At 40.7% G+C, this 19,075-nt stretch overlaps 2 protein-coding genes across 3 annotated transcripts in view; one reads left to right on the plus strand and one right to left on the minus strand.

The window, feature by feature from the left end:
- On the plus strand, positions 1–9,028 carry TYMS (thymidylate synthetase). Its single transcript, XM_083748351.1, has 7 exons — positions 1–312; positions 1,893–1,966; positions 2,370–2,544; positions 3,382–3,483; positions 3,967–4,142; positions 5,644–5,715; positions 6,274–9,028. The coding sequence occupies exons 1-7, from the start codon at positions 123–125 to the stop codon at positions 6,409–6,411; spliced, it is 927 nt and encodes a 308-aa protein (XP_083604477.1). The 5' UTR covers positions 1–122; the 3' UTR covers positions 6,412–9,028.
- ENOSF1 (enolase superfamily member 1) overlaps positions 7,123–19,075 on the minus strand; it is a 21,445-nt gene continuing 9,492 nt past the window's right edge. Inside the window, exons 7-16 of one of the 2 annotated variants that reach the window (XM_083748350.1) lie at positions 18,051–18,089; positions 17,484–17,566; positions 16,230–16,264; positions 14,107–14,194; positions 12,885–13,019; positions 12,079–12,120; positions 10,062–10,191; positions 9,665–9,764; positions 8,677–8,758; positions 7,123–7,580 (exon numbers count right to left, since the gene is read on the minus strand). In XM_083748350.1, coding sequence (XP_083604476.1) covers positions 7,470–7,580; positions 8,677–8,758; positions 9,665–9,764; positions 10,062–10,191; positions 12,079–12,120; positions 12,885–13,019; positions 14,107–14,194; positions 16,230–16,264; positions 17,484–17,566; positions 18,051–18,089 — 845 coding nt within the window. In that variant the 3' untranslated portion in view covers positions 7,123–7,469. Of the gene's footprint in view, positions 7,581–8,676; positions 8,799–9,664; positions 9,765–10,061; positions 10,192–12,078; positions 12,121–12,884; positions 13,020–14,106; positions 14,195–16,229; positions 16,265–17,483; positions 17,567–18,050; positions 18,090–19,075 lie in introns of both variants that reach the window. The other variant, XR_014566631.1, reaches the window with a different exon arrangement.

Consider the following 19,075-nt stretch of genomic DNA (forward strand, 5'->3'; position numbering starts at 1 on the left):
ATTGGCTCGAAGGGGAAATGGGTGGGTGAGCGCGCCAATTCCGAAGTTGCGCCTCTTCAGAAGCGGGAGGCCCTCGTCGTCGCGCTGGGTTTTCCCGCTCGCTTCCTCGTCGCCTCTTCGCTATGCCCGCTGTGGTGACCGAGACCGAAGGCCCTCGCGAGGAGTCCTCCGGCGCGGCGGCGGCGCCTCACGGGGAGCTCCAGTACCTGAGGCAAGTGGAGCAGATCCTGCGCTTCGGGCACAGGAAGGAGGACCGCACGGGCACCGGCACCCTCTCCGTCTTCGGGCTGCAGGCGCGCTACAGCCTCCGAGGTGAGCCTCTCCTCACTCGGCCCCGGCTCTTTCTCCCTCAGCAGAAAGAAACGAGGAGACGCTGCTCCTTCCTTTGAGGGGATAATGGCGCCTCTCGGTCCTGTGGAGACGCTCTTCGATACCTAGCAATCGGCAAGCGTAGTGGGACTGACGACACCATGAAAATAAAGCCCTAAACCTCTTTAAAATGTTCGTTCGTGGGGTTTCTTTCCCTGTTTGAGGAAGGAAGGAATGGACGCCGCCCTGTTTTCACTTCCTCCCAGCAGCAGCAGCAGCAGCAGAGGAAGGACGCAGCGTTTCCCCGCTAAAAACCGGATTATTAACGGCAGAGCGCATTTTGAGTGTGTTTGTTTATGTGCGCGCGATTATTTCCCTCCCAGCTGCCGACTCCCCGATTCCAGGATTATTGGCACAAGCCAAAAGTTAAATGTCAGAATCGTACCATTTCTCTCATCTTGGGGCCGAGGGGTCTTCGGCTCCCTCGCATAAAATATTTGAGCCCCCATAGTTGATGGGCGTGCACCACGCCATGTGGGCTTACCTGCTACCTTCCACCGCCCATATTTTATTTAAGTTGGCACCCCTGTCATAGACAGGCTGGAGCAATCCAGACCCAGGACTGCTTCTTTTGATCCAGGGTGCTGTAGAGGAAAGGGGGGTCAAGCTGGGAAGTTGGCCCATCTAGGAGAAGGAAAGCTCTGGTCCTAAACCTCTGCTGCCTTGCGGGATATCTTGGGGAGAAGAAAAGGCTAAGGCTTACACAAATCTGGAGTGGAGTCCCTTGGATGGCACCTTGTATGCCTCCTTTCTGGCAACTCCTGCAGCCAAGCTGGTGCCAAATGTACTGCTCTGCTTTCCTTTGGACCACATCAGTGAGGTCGAGAGGGGGCTCTTTTCTGGACAGCCCTGGATCTCTATACAACACTTGCGCCCCTGGGAGGTCACTTTGGCAATCTGATGCTTCCTGAAAGGATGTTTCAACAGGTGCATATGATTCGGTGGACCTCCCTCTGTTGGCAGCAAATCCAGAAACAGGATAGGATGTGAATCCACCAGATTTTGCTGCTCTGATGTTACCACCGTAATAGATCTGGATATGACATAGTAAATTGTCTCACTGGAGTCCATTGGGCAGAAGGTAAAGGTTAAAGGAGAACAAATAAAACCATAATCCACCTTCTTCCCTTGCTGCAGCAAAACAACTGGCCTTTAGATGTAACAGCTGGTCTACCATAGATTCTTCTTTTCTCTGCCCCTTCCTACGAATAGAATTCCTCTGTCCATATTTAATATATTTGGTAGGTAATGTTTCATTCCTCTTAAATGTGTACAGTGGTACCTCAGGTTACAGACACTTCAGGTTACAGACTCCGCTAACCCAGAAATAGTACCTCAGGTTAAGAACTTGCTTCAGGATGAGAACAGAAATTGCGCGGCGGTGGAGAGGCAGCAGCGGGAGGCCCCATTAGCTAAAGTGGTGCCCTCTGAAACGAATTAAGTACTTAACCTGAGGTACCACTGTACTGATGAATTACAGATGTTCTCTTATCTGCTCTAACTTTCTTAAAATTTATTTTCAGATAATTTTCCATTGCTAACAACTAAAAGGGTTTTCTGGAAGGGAGTACTTGAAGAACTACTTTGGTTTATCAAGGTATGGTATATAACTGGTCTATACTAGTATGCAGCAATATTCTATGTATTACTTTTAGCTCAGAACTAGTAGATAGATTTAAATTTTTACTGTGTGCTAGGTTTGACAAGGTATGGTGGTCCTTTTTGTGTGTGTTCAAGTCTTCTATATCACCCTTGCTATCTTTGTTCCTGTAGTGTTAAAAAACTGCAGAATGTACTATGCCACACACATTTCTGTACAGTACTGCCTTTTTAACATAAATGCTCACAGAATTGCAGAATTGGAACAGATCCCGAGGGTCATCTAATCCAACCTTTTGCAATGCAGGAAACTCAGCTAATAATAATAATAATTCAGGAAGCATCTTAAAATTATGTTCTTAATTAACATTAATAAATATTTCTTTTTTTACCCCCCACAGGGTTCTACAAATGCAAAAGAACTTTCTGCAAAAGGTGTTAAGATCTGGGATGCCAATGGTTCTCGTGAATTCTTAGACAAACAGGGATTCTTTTCTAGGGAGGAAGGAGACTTGGGCCCAGTTTATGGCTTCCAGTGGAGACATTTTGGAGCTGAGTACAAAGATATGCATACAGGTAATGACACATTCCATTGGTTTCCTATATTTAGGTATCCTCCGTACTGAGGACAGGATTAACTGCTTAATTGAAAATCCAATATTCTAGGTACTGAAGAGATTATGGTAAAATAGTGGATTCATGCCTTAAATAGAACACATTTTCCTCTCTATGGTACACCCCCCACCCTCAGTACAGCTGCACTGGGAAAGAATTAATGTTCCTAAAATATGCCTTTCTGTTCATTTGCCCATTTCACATATTATTGTGGAGATCTTGGGTAAATAAAGAGTACACAAGTATTTAGTACCTTAGCAGAAAGGTACTAGATATGGCTGCAGAGGGCATGCATATAACTACTATCACAATCACTTCCTTCTCACAGACTCCCACCTATCTTATGATAAAGATGTGGTGGGGGTAAAAGGGTGTCAAAAATAGTTCTTCATCATTCAAGCCACTAACCATCAATAATAGTAAATGGCACACATAAGTTCATATGGAAATCTGCACTGAGGGAACACAATAAGCAAAAAGTTATCATAAAAGTAGTGTGAAGTCATAGACTGAAGGGGCAGTATTACTGCAGGTTCTGTGCTTCATGAGCAAGGAAGAAGCAGTAGTACCAGAAAAAGCACTGTTGGATTCAACCTTGCTGTGCATTCAGATCCTTTGTGTTTCTTAGTAGAGGAAAACTATCTCACTATTAAGTAGTTTTGGAAATTTTAGTGGGGTAGTATGAAAATAAATTATATGAATTGCCTCCTAAGAATGAGCCTGACAATTGACGGTTTCACAGATAATTAAAAATTTATCAGTTGTCACATTGTTACACTTTTCCTTCCGTATTTTCAGATTACACAGGGCAAGGAGTAGATCAGCTGCAGCAAGTAATTGATACAATCAGAAACAATCCAGATAACAGAAGAATAATCATGTGTGCATGGAATCCTAAAGGTATGGTTGTGGAATTAATTATGTAATGTCATTGTACCTTGTAGTTGTGCATGATAATCCTTTTCTCAAAAACAGTGGAATAGCTTGCATATGTTGTTTGTAAACTGACTTCTTGTTGGCTTTTGTATGCCTTGTGGTTATGATCAAAGTAAAATATATTTTAAATGTATTTTTAAATTTAAAAAATACACTCAGCTTTTCTTTATAAAATAATCAACAAACTACTGTGTTCACCTGGGAAAAGGGATTGTTCTCAAGCTGCCACTACAATACTCTACACAAATGTATTAAGAACTGGCCAGTTCTTTAGAATTTTGTTTTAACATTCTTTTTCCGTTTTTGTCATTTTCTAACAATGACACACTGTTGCTATGTTGGGAAATGGTAATTGCTAGTTTACAAAACAAGCCAATAAGATCATACTGTGGGTGGAATTTTGCCATTGGACATATTGTAATTTTTGCCGTGTTGTTTGCTTCTCAGATATATCCTCAATGGCCTTGCCTCCATGTCATGCTCTATGCCAGTTCTATGTTTTAAATGGTGAACTCTCTTGTCAGCTGTATCAGCGTTCTGGAGATATGGGATTAGGAGTACCTTTCAACATTGCCAGTTACTCATTGCTCACTTCAATGGTTGCCCATGTTACAGGCTTGAAGGTATTTTTAATGCTTTTATCTATTTTCATTTTCAAAATAAAAAATAAATAAACTAGAAAGAATGTAGTAGTTAATGAAGACTTTCTAAAATGGAGGGTATATAAATTGAAAACCTGAAAATGTGTACATGGTGTTGAACATCAGAACAAGTTTTATATTTCTTTGACAGTGCAATTGTATACACTTCTCAGAAGTATGCCCTATTAAGTTCAGTGTCACTTGACTCCCTAAGTGTGTGTAGGATCTCAGCCTTCATTATTTGGATGGCCTCTTACTTTAACTATTGAAGAGTCAAAAGTAGCTTGTTGGCGTAATTTGTAGAAAAAGATATCTGTCAGTGGTTCTATCAGGTCAAGCATTTTATAGTCCCGTGTGCTTGTTTGTATCTGGCTGCCATAACTTGAGAATCGAAAGACTGTTGTGATGTTGCCAAAATGTCCTGAAAGTTAATACAGCTGCTGTTCTAATATTTCTGTTTATAAAAGCAAGTTATGAGGAACTTGGGAAATGTTTGTAGCAAAGCTAAACATCTCATCACTATAATGGATCAAGGTACAGATGTTCAAACTCCATTTCCTGTGCCCCTTGTGAGAAGCACTTGAATTTTCCATGGCTGCAATTCTGCTCTTTGTGATTATACAGCACAGGGTGCAGAGCAACTCCCAGGTTCTGAAAATTCTCCAAAAACTACTTCTGTGTAAAGCAGGGCAGATCAGTGCCAGACTAGCCTGCCTGTATCTTCTTGGCATGCTGTGCTGGCTTTTGTTCAGGTCCTCTAGTGCAACCTGTTATTGCTTCAAGTGGGAAAAACCTGTGGGGTTCTGCTCCATCTTGCTGGGAGAGTGCTGCTCAGATGTAGGATTTCTGTTAGTTGGCCCCAGTGGATTAAGCAAAAGAGTTATGCAGAGAAGGGATGTTGTCATATCGACTTGTAGGAACCATTAAGCACCTTATAGTCTCTGTAAACATAGCATACAGGATTGCACCATATGTGGGTGGCTGTTTCTTGAGCCAGTAGAACAATTTATCCCACAGAAAGTCATTAATGTTAACAATTTATAGCTGCTACTCTAATGAGACAGATATCCACTAGAAAATTATGAACCACAGATTTTATCTAGAGTATGCAAACATTTCTCCATGTGCTTGTGATAGCAGACCAAGGTTATTGTACACATTTATTGTAATGTATTAACTTGCCTTCAAACCAGTTCAGAATAAGGAATATAACATCTAATTTTGTGTGTATTAAATGACTTGCTGAGGAATCTGGTTAGAGCAATCTTGCTTAAGAAATATATCAGCATGTACAGGGTGGCCCAAAAGTAGGTATACAATTAATTAATTATTTTTTTTTCCTTTACTGATATTGTGAATGATGAGAACTTGAATCAAGAACAAAGAATGTGGATTTTAAAGCAGTATACCTACTTCTGGGCCACCCTATATATTCTTGTTCATTCTGTTTCTAATATTAAGGCTGTGTTTCTTTTTTATATAGCCTGGCGAGTTTATACATACACTAGGAGACGCTCATATTTACCTGAATCATATTGAACCTTTGAAAATCCAGGTAAATAGTTTGGCAAATAGCCAGCCTTACTACTCACACTGTGTATTTCCTTCCATAGCTATATATATATTGAATTAGTTCAATCTTGGAGTTAAAGGAATGATGGAATGCATTACTCATAGTGCTTGTCATTTGCTTAATAATATAAGAACTGCTGAACATGACCAATACATTATGGATGTGATCTCCATGGGCTTTGAGTGGGTTGAACACAGCTTACTAAAAGGTGAAAGGCTGTGCAGTTTACTGGACTGTTCACATTTCTGCAAGCGCTGGAGACAAAACAGGCACAATCTGGCCAAAATGTGACTTTAACATCAGCTGTTCTCCAGCATTGACTAATTGGGCTTATATTGGAGCATTTGTGGGTAGATAAAGCAGCAGCAGAGCAACTACTGGCCATTAAGTGTGCAGTTGATATTCCTAATCAAGTATAATGTTTAATTATACAAGTATTAACATGAAATTTGTTGCTAAAGTGAATACCCCTTGCATAATTAGTTTATTTTATATGAATGCCATCCCTCTGAAATAACCAACTCTACTTTAAAATTTCAGCTTCAGAGGCAACCAAGACCTTTTCCAAAACTGAAAATTCTTCGCAATGTTGAAAACATCAATGACTTCAATGCGGATGACTTTGAACTAGAAGGTTATGATCCTCATCCAGCTATTAAAATGGAAATGGCTGTCTAGGTGACTTGTAACAGTGCTTACTTGCCTTAAGGTCCAATTTGCAGTAGTGCCCTTAGAAGAACCATATTTTGACTTTCTAAATATTAGAAAATACTAAAGATATTTCGTGATAAATTATCATGGTTTTCTTATGGAGTTTGAAGTATGCACTGTATCCAATGAAATACTCTCTCCCCGCCCCCAGGATACTTTTTTCAGCTTCACTTGCTGTGAGAGGTTAACTTTCTAGGTTGTATAATAGAAAAGCACTTTCTACAATTTCTGAACTATGCAATAAAATGCACATATATTGCTTTAGTACATATGTGTTATGTACATCACCTGTATTCTATTACCATAATTTACATAGGTTTCAAGTTTACCTGACAAGGTAATAAAAGGGAAGGGGATGCTGTGTAAAATATGGAACAATTGGATAAGTAGTTGGCAATTGAATAATAATAATAATAATATGCCAAGCCCTCCCCCCACATTCTAGGCTATCAAATAGAAATGATATTTCCTAATGGAACTAGAATGATAGTTCCTAATAAATTGTAGTGATAACTTCCAGTGTCTCCTTCCATTGTAGTTATGGCAGAAGGTGAAAGCAGCAGCCTCTTCCTCCTTTATGATTAATTTTGTATGTATGATATACCCTATACACCACTTCCCCCACCTCCGACATTCCTGAAAACATCCTTAGTATATATGACAGAACAAAACACAGCATCTAGTCATCGTTTCTTTATTTGAAACTTCTAAACTCAGCAGATGCACATTCAAAGTGCAATCTTGCATTATATAATCCTGTAGTTCCTGGAACAGTGTCAGGAAAAATGAATCATGTACCCTTTCAGCTTAACTATTAAAAAGGCTCTTATTTTTTCTTAAAGTGATCGGGAGTTCTATAGTTGGGGCTGCAATCTATTCTTGTTATGTAAGTAGAGGAAAGCTTTCTAAAAGCATTAATTTGAATCCGAAATCATCTTGTAGCTTCAGCAAAACCAACCATTTGTTGTGGTAAATATAGCTCTGGGGAGTTTAAACCTCACCCTGAAAACTTTCAGTGTTTAAGCTTATTTTAGCTGTATTTTATGTTCACAGAGGAGCTTCTGCCAGACTTCTCCTTGTGGAAACTGGTATTTCCTTGCAGAATCTTCTTTCATTTCAGTGGAATATCCAGCTGCCTGAAAGAATGAATTATTATTATTATTATTATTATTATTATTATTATTCCCATTTCATATAAAGATCACAGGGCAGTTTATAGGATAAAAACACAAATAACGTAGCACAACAACAGACAAATTTAAAAGGTCATAGATTTTTTTTTCTATTTAAAACATTCCTCTTCACCAGAGGTGATTAAACAATCTTGCACCTTTGGCTAACTTGCAGCACTTAGGAAACAGGAAGCATGACTAAAGCTGTAATGGAGCTATATCATAGTAGGAGAATAGACACTGCAAGAAGAACAAAATCCCCATTTTTCTTGCTGCCTGATCTTCTACTTCAGCCCTGCTGTGGGGTGAGAAAACAAATATCTGTGTTGGCCACACCTACTCTGACATAGAGACCTCAGAGGCATGACTAACGTTCGGTGTGACACTTGGGTGAAAAAGATTAGCTACTGAAGACAATTTTCATGTAAACTAGTGCATAGAATGAGCCTTAAACATCTTCAGGTTGTATATCCCCACCTCTACTTTGTCACTATTTTGGCAGGTCTGCCTAGAAACAAGCTAGTATGATACAGAACCTGTTAACTTCTGTATAGGTTGCGAATATATTTAGCAGCAACTTACGTATTGCATTCAATAATGCATTTTGGTTTGTGTTTTGCATTAATTGGGCATAGCGTTCACTAGGTTATAGTGAACAAAAATTAATGTTAACATCTGGAAGCTTACTCAAGGACCCTTAATTTCAATAGTAAAATTGTAAATACAAAGCAGCCATATATTTTGTGGATTTGCAAAATATTCTTGAACACTGCTTCAGCAAGAGCCCTAATCCAAACTTCAGAAGCTGTCCTGAGTCTCCTTTATGGGTGGGGAACAGGATCCTGTTAGCAGAACCTAAACTTGCCCACTCCCTACAGGTGTATGGGGCCATCTATCTGTCAATCACCTGATATTGCCATGACATGGCGACCAAATCTAGCCTGTGGGCTGTTTTAAAACAATGACAACTTGCACATGCTGTGGATAGGATATATGTGGATTTCCCTCTTGCTTCCATTAAAGGTTTGAGGAAATACTTGCATTCTGGGAGCACAAATACCTGCGGCGGCATATAGGATGCATTCTTGATTACTACAGGGTACTTGAAGTGTTCATGTAGATGGTCAACATATTCACACATCCTGAAAGGAAAACATTGGTTCACTAGACCCCTTTAAAGTCCTACCAAAAAATAAAGTTATTTCATAATGACTCCAGTTTAACAAAAAGTATTACATTCTGACACAAAAGCTATTTGAGTATAATGTTAACTTAAATTTGTTGGGCTACCAGGAAATATGTAAAGTGAAATACTGAGCTCCTAATAATGGAAGGAGACCATTGTAACCCAGTAAGTTTACCCCCTCAAAAAATATAAATAATAAATTGAGTGTTGTAGCTTTTCACTGTGATAACGTTAACTGCTGCATCAAAATAAAGCCAGCTTGGAGCAGAAATGAATAGCATTGGGGGGGGGGAATTATTTCTGAGCTCCATCATTGCGGTGCTGTACATTTTAGTTACATATAGAAATATATAGGGGGAAATACAAAACCAATATTACAAAACACTTCAAGTACTATATCAACACACAAAGAGAATGTATGATATTGGCAAAAGGCTGTTATTCTGAGAAGTTGCTGAAGATGGAATGGACACCCCACCAATTAGCTGAGTGGTGATTTCACTGTTCATTCCAGTAATAGTATACTGATATTTTTTAAAAAGAACATTGGGGTGGGGAAATGAAACACTACAGGTAGTCGATCCTGTAACTATTGAGAAATACATGGGAGTATGATGGTTGCTCAGATTTGCTAAGTAAACAAAAGTTTTAGAAAGACTTCAGACTATGGCTGGGATTAACAACAAGGGTTAAAGGGAGGGATAAAAATGAAAACCAGGGCTACGGTTGTGGCAAAGAAGGGTAAAGCTTTATCCTGAATTTCTCTATCAAAAAGAACCTAGGCATCGGGTCCAAGAGTCAAAAGCCAGGACTCTTGGAGACTGTTCCAATAGGGAAGAATCAGATAAATACTACTACTAACCTGTTCTCAAGGCTACCAGATATTGAAATGTAGTCAAATATTATCAAGTGCTGTACCAGCTCACAGAGCCCAACCCCTCCAGCATGAGGACACACAGGGACTGAAAACAAAGGATACAAGCTGCATTAGCACTGCTGACAAGACAGCACAACTTGTCATCCCTCTAGCCTAAAATATGCTTTGTGGCACTTAATTCATTTCTTTAGCCTTTTAAAAATATATTTATCATAGATGATTCCTGGAAAAAGCCAAACTTCACTAATACTACCTACTTCTGCTATTAAAAAAATCACATAAAAATCATGCTTACATACAGAAAACCAAATGCTATGCCAGCAGCAGAAATGACCAGAAAACACACCTAGTACTTTTACAGCAGAATTTTCAAGAGCCTTACCTTGAAATTTCTTGGCCATCAGCAGCACAGACAAGTTTTCATTGACACTGCCCAACCTGCAACTATCCACCTGGACGTAACTCAAGGCCTGAGCCTGAAGGAGCTGCTTAAATATCACTCTGTTATGGCACTGCAGATGATGAAAAAAATTGCTTAGCCCAAATAAGATCAAAATATTTGAAGGTTAGCGGTTAGCTTAAAATATATAGAAACGACAGCATTTTATTATAGAGACTATGCTGTTGCCTTTTAAAGCAATGCATATTGAATTTCTGCATCCTAAAAAAAAAAAAAACAGCTGAAGAGACAACTGAAAAGATTCTGTCTGCCCTGTTCCATATGAAGGCTTTAAACTACAGTGGTGCCTCGCAAGACGAAATTAATTCGTTCCGCAAGTCTTTTCGTCTTGCGAGTTTTTCGTCTTGCGAAGCACGGTTTCCCATAGGAATGCATTAAAAATCAATTAATGCGTTCCTATGGAAACCGCCTTCAGACCAGGTCCGGGGACAGTCTGTCCCCCGACCTCTTCTGAAGGCCGGCGGGGGGGGCGAAAGTCTTTGCTCCCCCCCCCGCCTGCCTTCAAAAGCCGTCCGGGGGCTTTTAAATCGCCCTGGGACAGTCCCGGGCGATTTAAAAGCCACCAGGAAGGCAGGCAGGAAGGAACAAAGACTTTTGCCCCCCCCCCACCTTCGGAAGAGGTCCTGGACCTCTTCCGAAGGCGGGCGGGGGGCAAAAGTCTTTGTCCCCCCTGCCTGCCTTCAAAAGCCATCCGGGATAGCGGGAAGCGCTTCCCTGCTATCCCGGACTGCTTTTAAAATGCTGGCGGTGGGGAGCAGAGCCTTTCGGCCCCCGCCGGCCTTCCTGGACCTCTTCTGAAGGCCGGAGAGGGGGGAAAGGCTTTGCTCCCCACCGCTAGCATTTAAAAGAGGCCCCCGGAGATTTCCCTATGGGCTTTCTTCTTGCGAAGCAAGCCCATAGGGAAATTCGTTTTGCGAAGCACCTCCAAAACGGAAAACCCTTTCGTCTAGCGGGTTTTTCGTCTTGCGAGGCGTTCGTCTTGCGGGGCACCACTGTATATGAGGAATGGAACAGGGTGTTATTTTTAGCAATGCACACTCATAAAACAAATGAATGCAGTTGTAATTAACGTATCTAAGGTGACTGCCCCAAAGAAGCATGCATGCATATTTAAAAACAGTGGTACCTCTGGTTATGTACTTAATTCGTTCCGGAGGTCCGTTCTTAACCTGAAACTCTTCTTAACCTGAAGCATCACTTTAGCTAATGGGGCCTCCCACTGCCACTGCGCTGCTGGAGCACAATTTCTGTTCTCATCCTGAAGCAAAGTTCTTAACCCAATGTTTTATTTCTGGGTTAGCGGAGTCTGTAACCCGAGGTACCACTGTATAAAATACATAGCACTTCAGGTGTGCTAAAACTGGTTTCTTGACAATTTTGATTTGTTCCATTTTTTTTCTTAAATGACAATTCAGTAAATATACTTCCATAAGTTGTTTAAATTTTAAGTAGTAGTACAAGGAAATATTTTCCAAGCAAAGCTTTGAATGTAACATTTTATCACAATTGTCATGGCTCCTAAGATAAGCTAGCATAATTTTTTTTAAAGAGAGTTTCCTCCCCACAGATCCATTCCACATAGTTCTGGCACCACCATCATCCTAGCCCTCCAGAGATACTTTTTGTAGGAGAATGAAGGGGACAGGAAACTTTCCTTCCATGAATTTCCTTAAGGTTGCAGTATGTTTTTCCCTGGGAGAAAGTCCCATTGAATTCCAGGGGGCTTACTTCCAATTAGACATCTATTGGATTGCTCTGTAAATTAACTTTGGATCTCTAGCTGATAGGCACACTTTATTTGGCACTTTCTCATAAACAAATATTTCAGTTCAAGGAAATACGATGGGAAGATTTTACCCAATCACACATTTCAGGAAAGTTCGATGGAATGGCTTCCAAGACAACTAATATAAAACAAGACATTTATAAGGAAACTTACTTGTTCTCCTGTTGCAACACCAATCCCTAATGGCGCTAAAGCCTAAAAACAAGAACAGCTTGTGACATGCCATAGGTTTCTGAGTTTTTCCAAATCCAGATATTCACAGGGGGGAAACAAAATGTAATGGTTCAGCAATCATTTCATACAATTAGAAGAAAGCTAAAGGAAATGATAGAATTATTAGCACAGTTGATACTTTCTTTGCTTAATCAATTAGGTGTGAAGAATTACATAAGCGGGTGTGTGCGACCATATGGAATATCCTTGGACTGTAACTGAGCAGTTATGCACACAAATCCCACTGAAATCAATGGTGCTTAAGCATTACTAACTTGGTGTTGGATTTTGGCTATGGTGTACATGCGAGACCACTGGTGCTCTAATAAGTTTTGATCACACATCCTTGGCTAGTATTATATTTCTCATATAATTTGAACTTCAGGCCAAACGTATTAAAGAGCGCTTGAATCACATGCATTTTAGAAGCACTGCTGGTTGGCTTGCACACGGATGTATATATTTTTCAGTCTTTTATTAGCCTTCACAAATATGTTACTCATTTAAAGTTTAATGGAATATATGCTGCATGTGTGACAGGATATTGTAGCAAGTAGATGTTAATGACTTTTGACAACTGTTTGAGCCTGAACTCTGAGTGTTCTAAAGAAAACCACAAGTCAATAAATCATCAAAGTTCTCTGTTATGTAGAGAGTCCAATGCCCTGATTCAGTTGGGACAAAACATAAATCCTAGATCTCAATTAGGTTGTCATCTCACCGAAATGGAAAACAACTCCTCTGACCTTGGCAATGGTTGCGTGCCCAAGAATATCGTCGGGGGAAGTTGGTTCCTCGATCCACAGTGGTTTGAATTCAGCTAGTTTTGTGACCCATTCTATGGCTTCTTTCACTTCCCATCTTTGGTTAGCGTCCAGCATCTGAGAATAGTTACAGACTGCATTCACTCAACTATGTCATTGAACTCAGTGTTGTAACAATGGTGATGTTGATTTTAGACAGATGGAAAGTAAGGAGAATTTGAGTCAAGCTTCTCTTATGACACACGCTAGGTTCATACTGCTGAGGTGTTAAACAATTTGAATCATCTGGTATCTGCTAGCTAGCATTTTCTATTGAAGTAGGAAGAAATAATGTACCCAATTCTCCAAACCACACATTTATTCTAAAGAAATGACGTCCTAATTAATTGACCAACACAGGACTCAAATGTAGTGAAAAATCCTAGCAGTTATGCTTTGGCTAAGGCTGCAGTCCTGTGCATGCTTCAGTCGGACTTGCTTCCAAGTAAATGCACACAATGTGTTAACCTTATTACAATGAATAAGAAAACAAAATACTATACAGTGGAACCTCGGGTTGCGAACGTGATCCATGTCTGTGCATGCATGGGTCATGATTCTGCGCATGCGCAAAGCATGATTTTTTGTTTCTGCGCATGCGCGAGCGCCGAAACCTGGAAGTAACCTGTTCTGTGCTTTTATGTTTGTACATATTTTATGGGCTAACAGCCGTAAATAAATAAATTGAATTGAACCTGTTCTGGTACTTCCGGGTTCGGCGCGGTGCACAACCTAAAAATGCGCAACCTGAAGCGTCTGTAAGCCGAGGTACCACTGTACTAAAGACAGTGCCAGAAGAAAGTTTTGGAGGGCCACATAATTAAAATGTATATTTTTAAACATTAAGTCCATCAAAGCTGATTCCAAAAAATAAAGAGACTCAGATTTGTCAGTATGCGCAAAGCAGGCTTCTTCAACCTTGGCCCTCCAGATGTTTTTGGCCTACAACTCCCATGATCCCTAGCTAGGAGGACCAGTGGTCAGGGATGATGGGAATTGTAGTCTTAAAACATCTGGAGGGCCGAGGTAGAGGAAGCCTGGCCAAAATCAATGGCTGGTTTCTTTCCACCCCAACATAGGGATGGATTCCAACCATCCACATGATCGACAGTGACAGGCAGCATGATATTACAACAAAACATAGCCCTAGATATGTGATATATACCAGTATATTTTCAGGACCAATCATTTCTCTAACAAGTCTGCATCTCCGAATGTCATCCTGGAGATCCGCTCCAACTTTTACTTTGAACCTAGAGACACATTTGTAATAAAATTAAGATGGCTAAAAGTTTGTAAGTTTTTTTCTTCTTCTATGATCACTCATTTCTTTTATCTTTTATGTAACAGCATAAAATGAGAACTGGAGAAGGCCAAGCTTTTCAAGGCTAAACTCAAGTCTTTGCTTGCTTAGAAGGAGCTAATATAGACTCAGTTTAGATCAGGGCAGAATTAATTTATTTTAAACCTGGCCCATCATGTGCTCTGTAACTTGTTGCAGGCCTAGAATACTTCTCTCCCACAATATCCTTGTAAAACACACCCACAGGAACTCAAGGGATTAAGGCCTCCTAGACTCTCTAAAAGCACTCCTGATGCCCCTTTCTACTTTCTCCCAAAATTTATCATGAAATGTTACTTTTTAAGGCCTGCTCCAGGAGCCTTGATTACTTAACTGCTGTAGTAACGATGTTCTGAATGCAAGGATCCCGAGTTCTTAGAAATGATCTGCAAAGTGTGAATAACTATATTTCCCACGAGTCTTGGTGCCCACAATGTTGCTGCCACTTAATACTTCTGAAGGAACAGCCTTTCTTATAGACACCTCTTCCAGGTGTGTGTGTGGGTGTGTGGGTGTATTTGAAAAAATAGGAAATGGCTGTCTGTGGCACTGAGGAACACTGTTGTTAAGAGATGAACTAATTGTGAACCGAGACTGAACTTGTGAAAGACTTGGTTTGGGCTCAGAATTAGCCCAGGAATTCCAAACTGGAAAAGTTTATACTCTACTCTCCAACTCTGAACTTCAGAAGCAATATGAACGACAACAACTGTTGTTCTTTCAAATGTGTGTAAAAACATCTCATGTAAATCCATGCCAACCGGTGGACTCGGTGATATGTGAGCATGAGTAACTTGATGTAGGACTGAGTCCAATGCCCTGATTCAGTTAGGGTGAAACGTAAATCCTAGATCGACGTTCTAGGTTGGTTTCTTCACACCCTAAGTTTGTGTGTGCACAGGAGATACAACTTGCCTCCCCTGCACATGTATGCACATGCTCAGATACCCCTGCAATGCAGAACAAAGGGACCAGCTGTGCTGCTCACCTGTTTGAGGGGCAGAAGGACAGTCATTTCTTCTTTCCTTCAGCCCAGCAATTGAGCTGAGCTGTCAAAACTGACGGCAACAACTTTGCTGTAGTGGTTGGTGGTCCTCACCTGATCGCCCATCACCTGTGTTGCTGCTTCTCACCAGGAGGGTGGGTATGCGGGATGTGGCAGTTAAGGTCTGTCCAGTGCAAATGCACACACTGCTGGTACCATGCAGGCCTTGCCCCTGCCTTGCCCCTACCCCCTACCTCCCATGAAACAGAAGAAGAAATGCAGGCAGCAGGTAGGCAGGTGAAGTACCAACCATGATTGCAACTTTTGGATGTAGTGCCTGTTAGAATTTCTGCTCCATGATTGCAGTCATGGGATTGTTGTCTATCACATGACGGTGTATGTTTTGACTTCACAAAGTGGGAAGTGACGGAGACAGGATGTTTGTTACTGTGTTCTGTGAAGTGGGACTATTGTCCTTCGTTATTTCTCCTTGCTGTCTGATGCTAGAGAGAGAGGGAGCCATGTTGCAGTTCTCCATGCGTGTTTATATTTAAATAAAGTAGATTAGCCAAAATGCTGAGTTGCTGAGGTCTGTTACGCAAGCTGCACAAACTCTGCAGATCCCTAAGCGTGCCGATGTCTGTTGGCATCAGTTGCTGTGATGTTCGGGCTGAAGAAAGCTTTTGAAGCTCCCGAACGAACGACCAGGAGGGAGAGAACATGCCAGTCGGGCATGTCTCTCTGCCAGTGTCCTACTTGAGTGTAGGACGAGCTCCTGACAGTGCCTGTATGTACATAAAGCAGCAATTGTGTCGCCCACTTTGGAAGCAAATCAATAACTTCTGACAACAAAGCTAAGAAAATTCATTTTCTTTTGTCGTTTTCCTGACAAACCAGAACTTGCCTGTTATGTATATCTTATACAACTAGAAGTGAAGTATTCAATATAAATTGACTATACCTGGTCCAACCATCCTTCAGCGCTTCAGTACAAAGCTGCCAAGAAAGTTACATCTGTCACACACACACATATAGCACACGTGAACAACCATTTGTACAAAAGGACTCTTAGCCGAACTGACAGAATCTGTTGGTTTTATTGTCTTGCTTTTCATAGCAGCGTATTTCACATGTTAATGGTGAGTTCACTCGCTTAGCGTGATTTAAGATTTATTGCTTTTTAGGTTCACCCGTCTAGAGCAGCCTCTGCAAAACTAGTACCCTCCAAATATTTTGGAATGCAACTCCCATCAGCGTCGGTCAACACAGTTATGCTGGCTGGAGCTGATGGAAGTTGTGTAGTTCAAAAACATCTGGAGGGCACCAGGTTTGCAAAGACTGAAAAAATAGGGAGTGAGAAGAAATTGTATGTGTACAATACAAGTGTGTCTATCCACCAGGCATGCAGTATTGAAGGGAGAGTCTATTCTGGGAGATCTGTCTGTCACAAAAGAGGGGCAAATGGATCATGGGAGCAATATCTACTTAAACCGGCGTTTCCACACATGGACCTTGATTCATATAAATTGTTCTATGCACAGCAGGAGAAAGAACAAACCCTTTAAGACTTGTTTCCATATCCCACCCACATACAACAGCCAGGGAAAATTGGACAGATTTGCCCATCTCTGCAATTTCGTTCCCTCTCAGTTTCTCCTTTTTAGTCCTAAATTCAGTTCTCCACATTTCAACACTTTGCAATAAAAAAAAAATCATTGTGAAAATCCAACAGCATTTAGTGCACGTCTCCTAATTTACACCTTTTTGTATGCAATCATGCCTAGAGACATATTTTTGTAAAGCACTTTCCCCTAAAATAATGCATTTTTTGAATGTTATTTTCATTAATACATGCACTTTTATGGACACAGTATCCCAGTATATGCATTTTTGCACACATTACTTGGTTTTAAAAGGTCTGAACGGTGGCTGTGTTTCCATTTGCATATTATTTTGGAAACTCTGCATTAGTAAAGTTCGTATTTTAATGCAAACTGGATCAAATTTCTCCTCCATCCCTAGTGTGAACCGGTCTAAGAGCAAGAGTGACCCATGTGCATGCCAAAAAAATGACAATATCTGACAGCTGCATTTGAAAATGGAATTTGCTTCTGACTCTTCCTCTGTACTGCCTAAAGCAATTATGTTTGTTCATCTTTTGTGCATCTGAACTCAAAGCAGAGGTCTAAATGGAAAGAGTGCGGAAGAACCAAACCTGTTTCAGTTGTTGGTCTGGATAGCCTAGCCAAGCACACGATGTGGTATAAGCTGGGTAGCCGCATTCCAACATTTGTTCTTCTACAAAGAGGCAGAACGTCACCACCAGCAATTTAAATGAAATTTCCTTGCAACAGAATCGCTACCCTGGGAAAACACATCTGGATTCCCTGCAACAACTGGACACTAAAGTAAAAATGTTTAAAAAGACCTCTAGGATGAATGAAAAGCCTGGGTTCCCACAGGGTCATTTCCCACTGCTTTGCCTGAAAGTAGCTAGAGTTTCCAAACGCTGCCTTTAAAGAAGGGTTGAGGAACCACCACTTGTTGTTGGATTCGCAACTCTCCTCATCGCCAGCCAGCATGCCCAATGGTCAGGGAAGGTGGGAGTCCAACAACATTTGGAGGGCCACAGACTCCCTGTTTTAAGAAGAAAGAAAAAGAAGGCTATGTCGCTATGGATGTGAGACATCAGTGTCCGTTTCCCATATCCAGTTTCAGAATAACCTTTTGGGAGTCAAACTAATAATCAACTAACAGCAGAAGGAAGAGTTGCTCTGCTTACCTCTTTGTTTTTTCCCCACTAGGCCACTTTGAAGGATTGCTAGTGAAATGAAAAGAGAAAGCACAATGTTAAAACCAAAATGCAATGTCATTCCTATCTTTATTTATAAAGAGTGCTATTTTTATAAAGCAAAATTACATGGAAGTGCACTTGCTGTACAAATAATTACAGGGTCTATATTCTGAGCTGTTGTTACACAGAAGCCTAAATCATGAGCCATGAAGTACAGTTCACAGTTTAAACCTCTGCCTCTTCTTAGTCACAGATTCACTGGTGGCAGGGTGTAATAGGTAAACCATTCCTTTTCAACCTCAGCGCCCTGACTCCCTATTTGGAAGAAGAAGAAGAAGAAGAAGAAGAAGAAGAAGAAGAAGAAGAAGAAGAAGAAGAAGAAGAAGAAGAAAATAATAATAATAATAATAATAATAATAATTTTATTATTTATACCCCGCCCATCTGGATGGGTTTCCACAGCCACTCTGGGCAGCTCCCAACAGAGGACTAAAAACAGAATAAAACTTCAAACATTTAAAACTTCACTAAACAGGGAAGAGATGTTGTAGTGGTCTGCTCTAAGAACAGTTTAAAAGTTTACTGAGCTAATGCACATTAAGTACAGTGGTACCTTGGTTCTCAAACGCCTTGGTACTCAAACAACTTGGAACCCAAACACTGCAAACCCGGAAGTGTTACAGTTTGCGAACTTTTTTCGGAAGCCGAACGTGCTCCGTTTTGAGTGCCACGCTGAGGTCTGTCTGTTTTTGCTATTTATTTTGCGTTTTTGTTTTTGCACCTTTTTTCTTTTGTTTCTGTGACTGTGTGGAACCCAGTTCAGCTACTGATTGATTGTGTGACTGCAGTACATTGTTTATTGCTTTCATTTTATGGATCAATGGTCTCGTGAGATAGTAAAATTCATGTTAAATTGCTGTTTTAGGGGTTGTTTTTAAAAGTCTGGAACAGATTAATCCATTTTGCATTACTTTCTATGGGAAAGCGCACCTTGGTTCTGGAACGGACTTCCA

This window comes from Podarcis gaigeae (genome assembly GCF_964106915.1).
Source record: "Podarcis gaigeae genome assembly, chromosome: 7".
In the NCBI taxonomy this organism is placed as follows: domain Eukaryota; kingdom Metazoa; phylum Chordata; class Lepidosauria; order Squamata; family Lacertidae; genus Podarcis; species Podarcis gaigeae.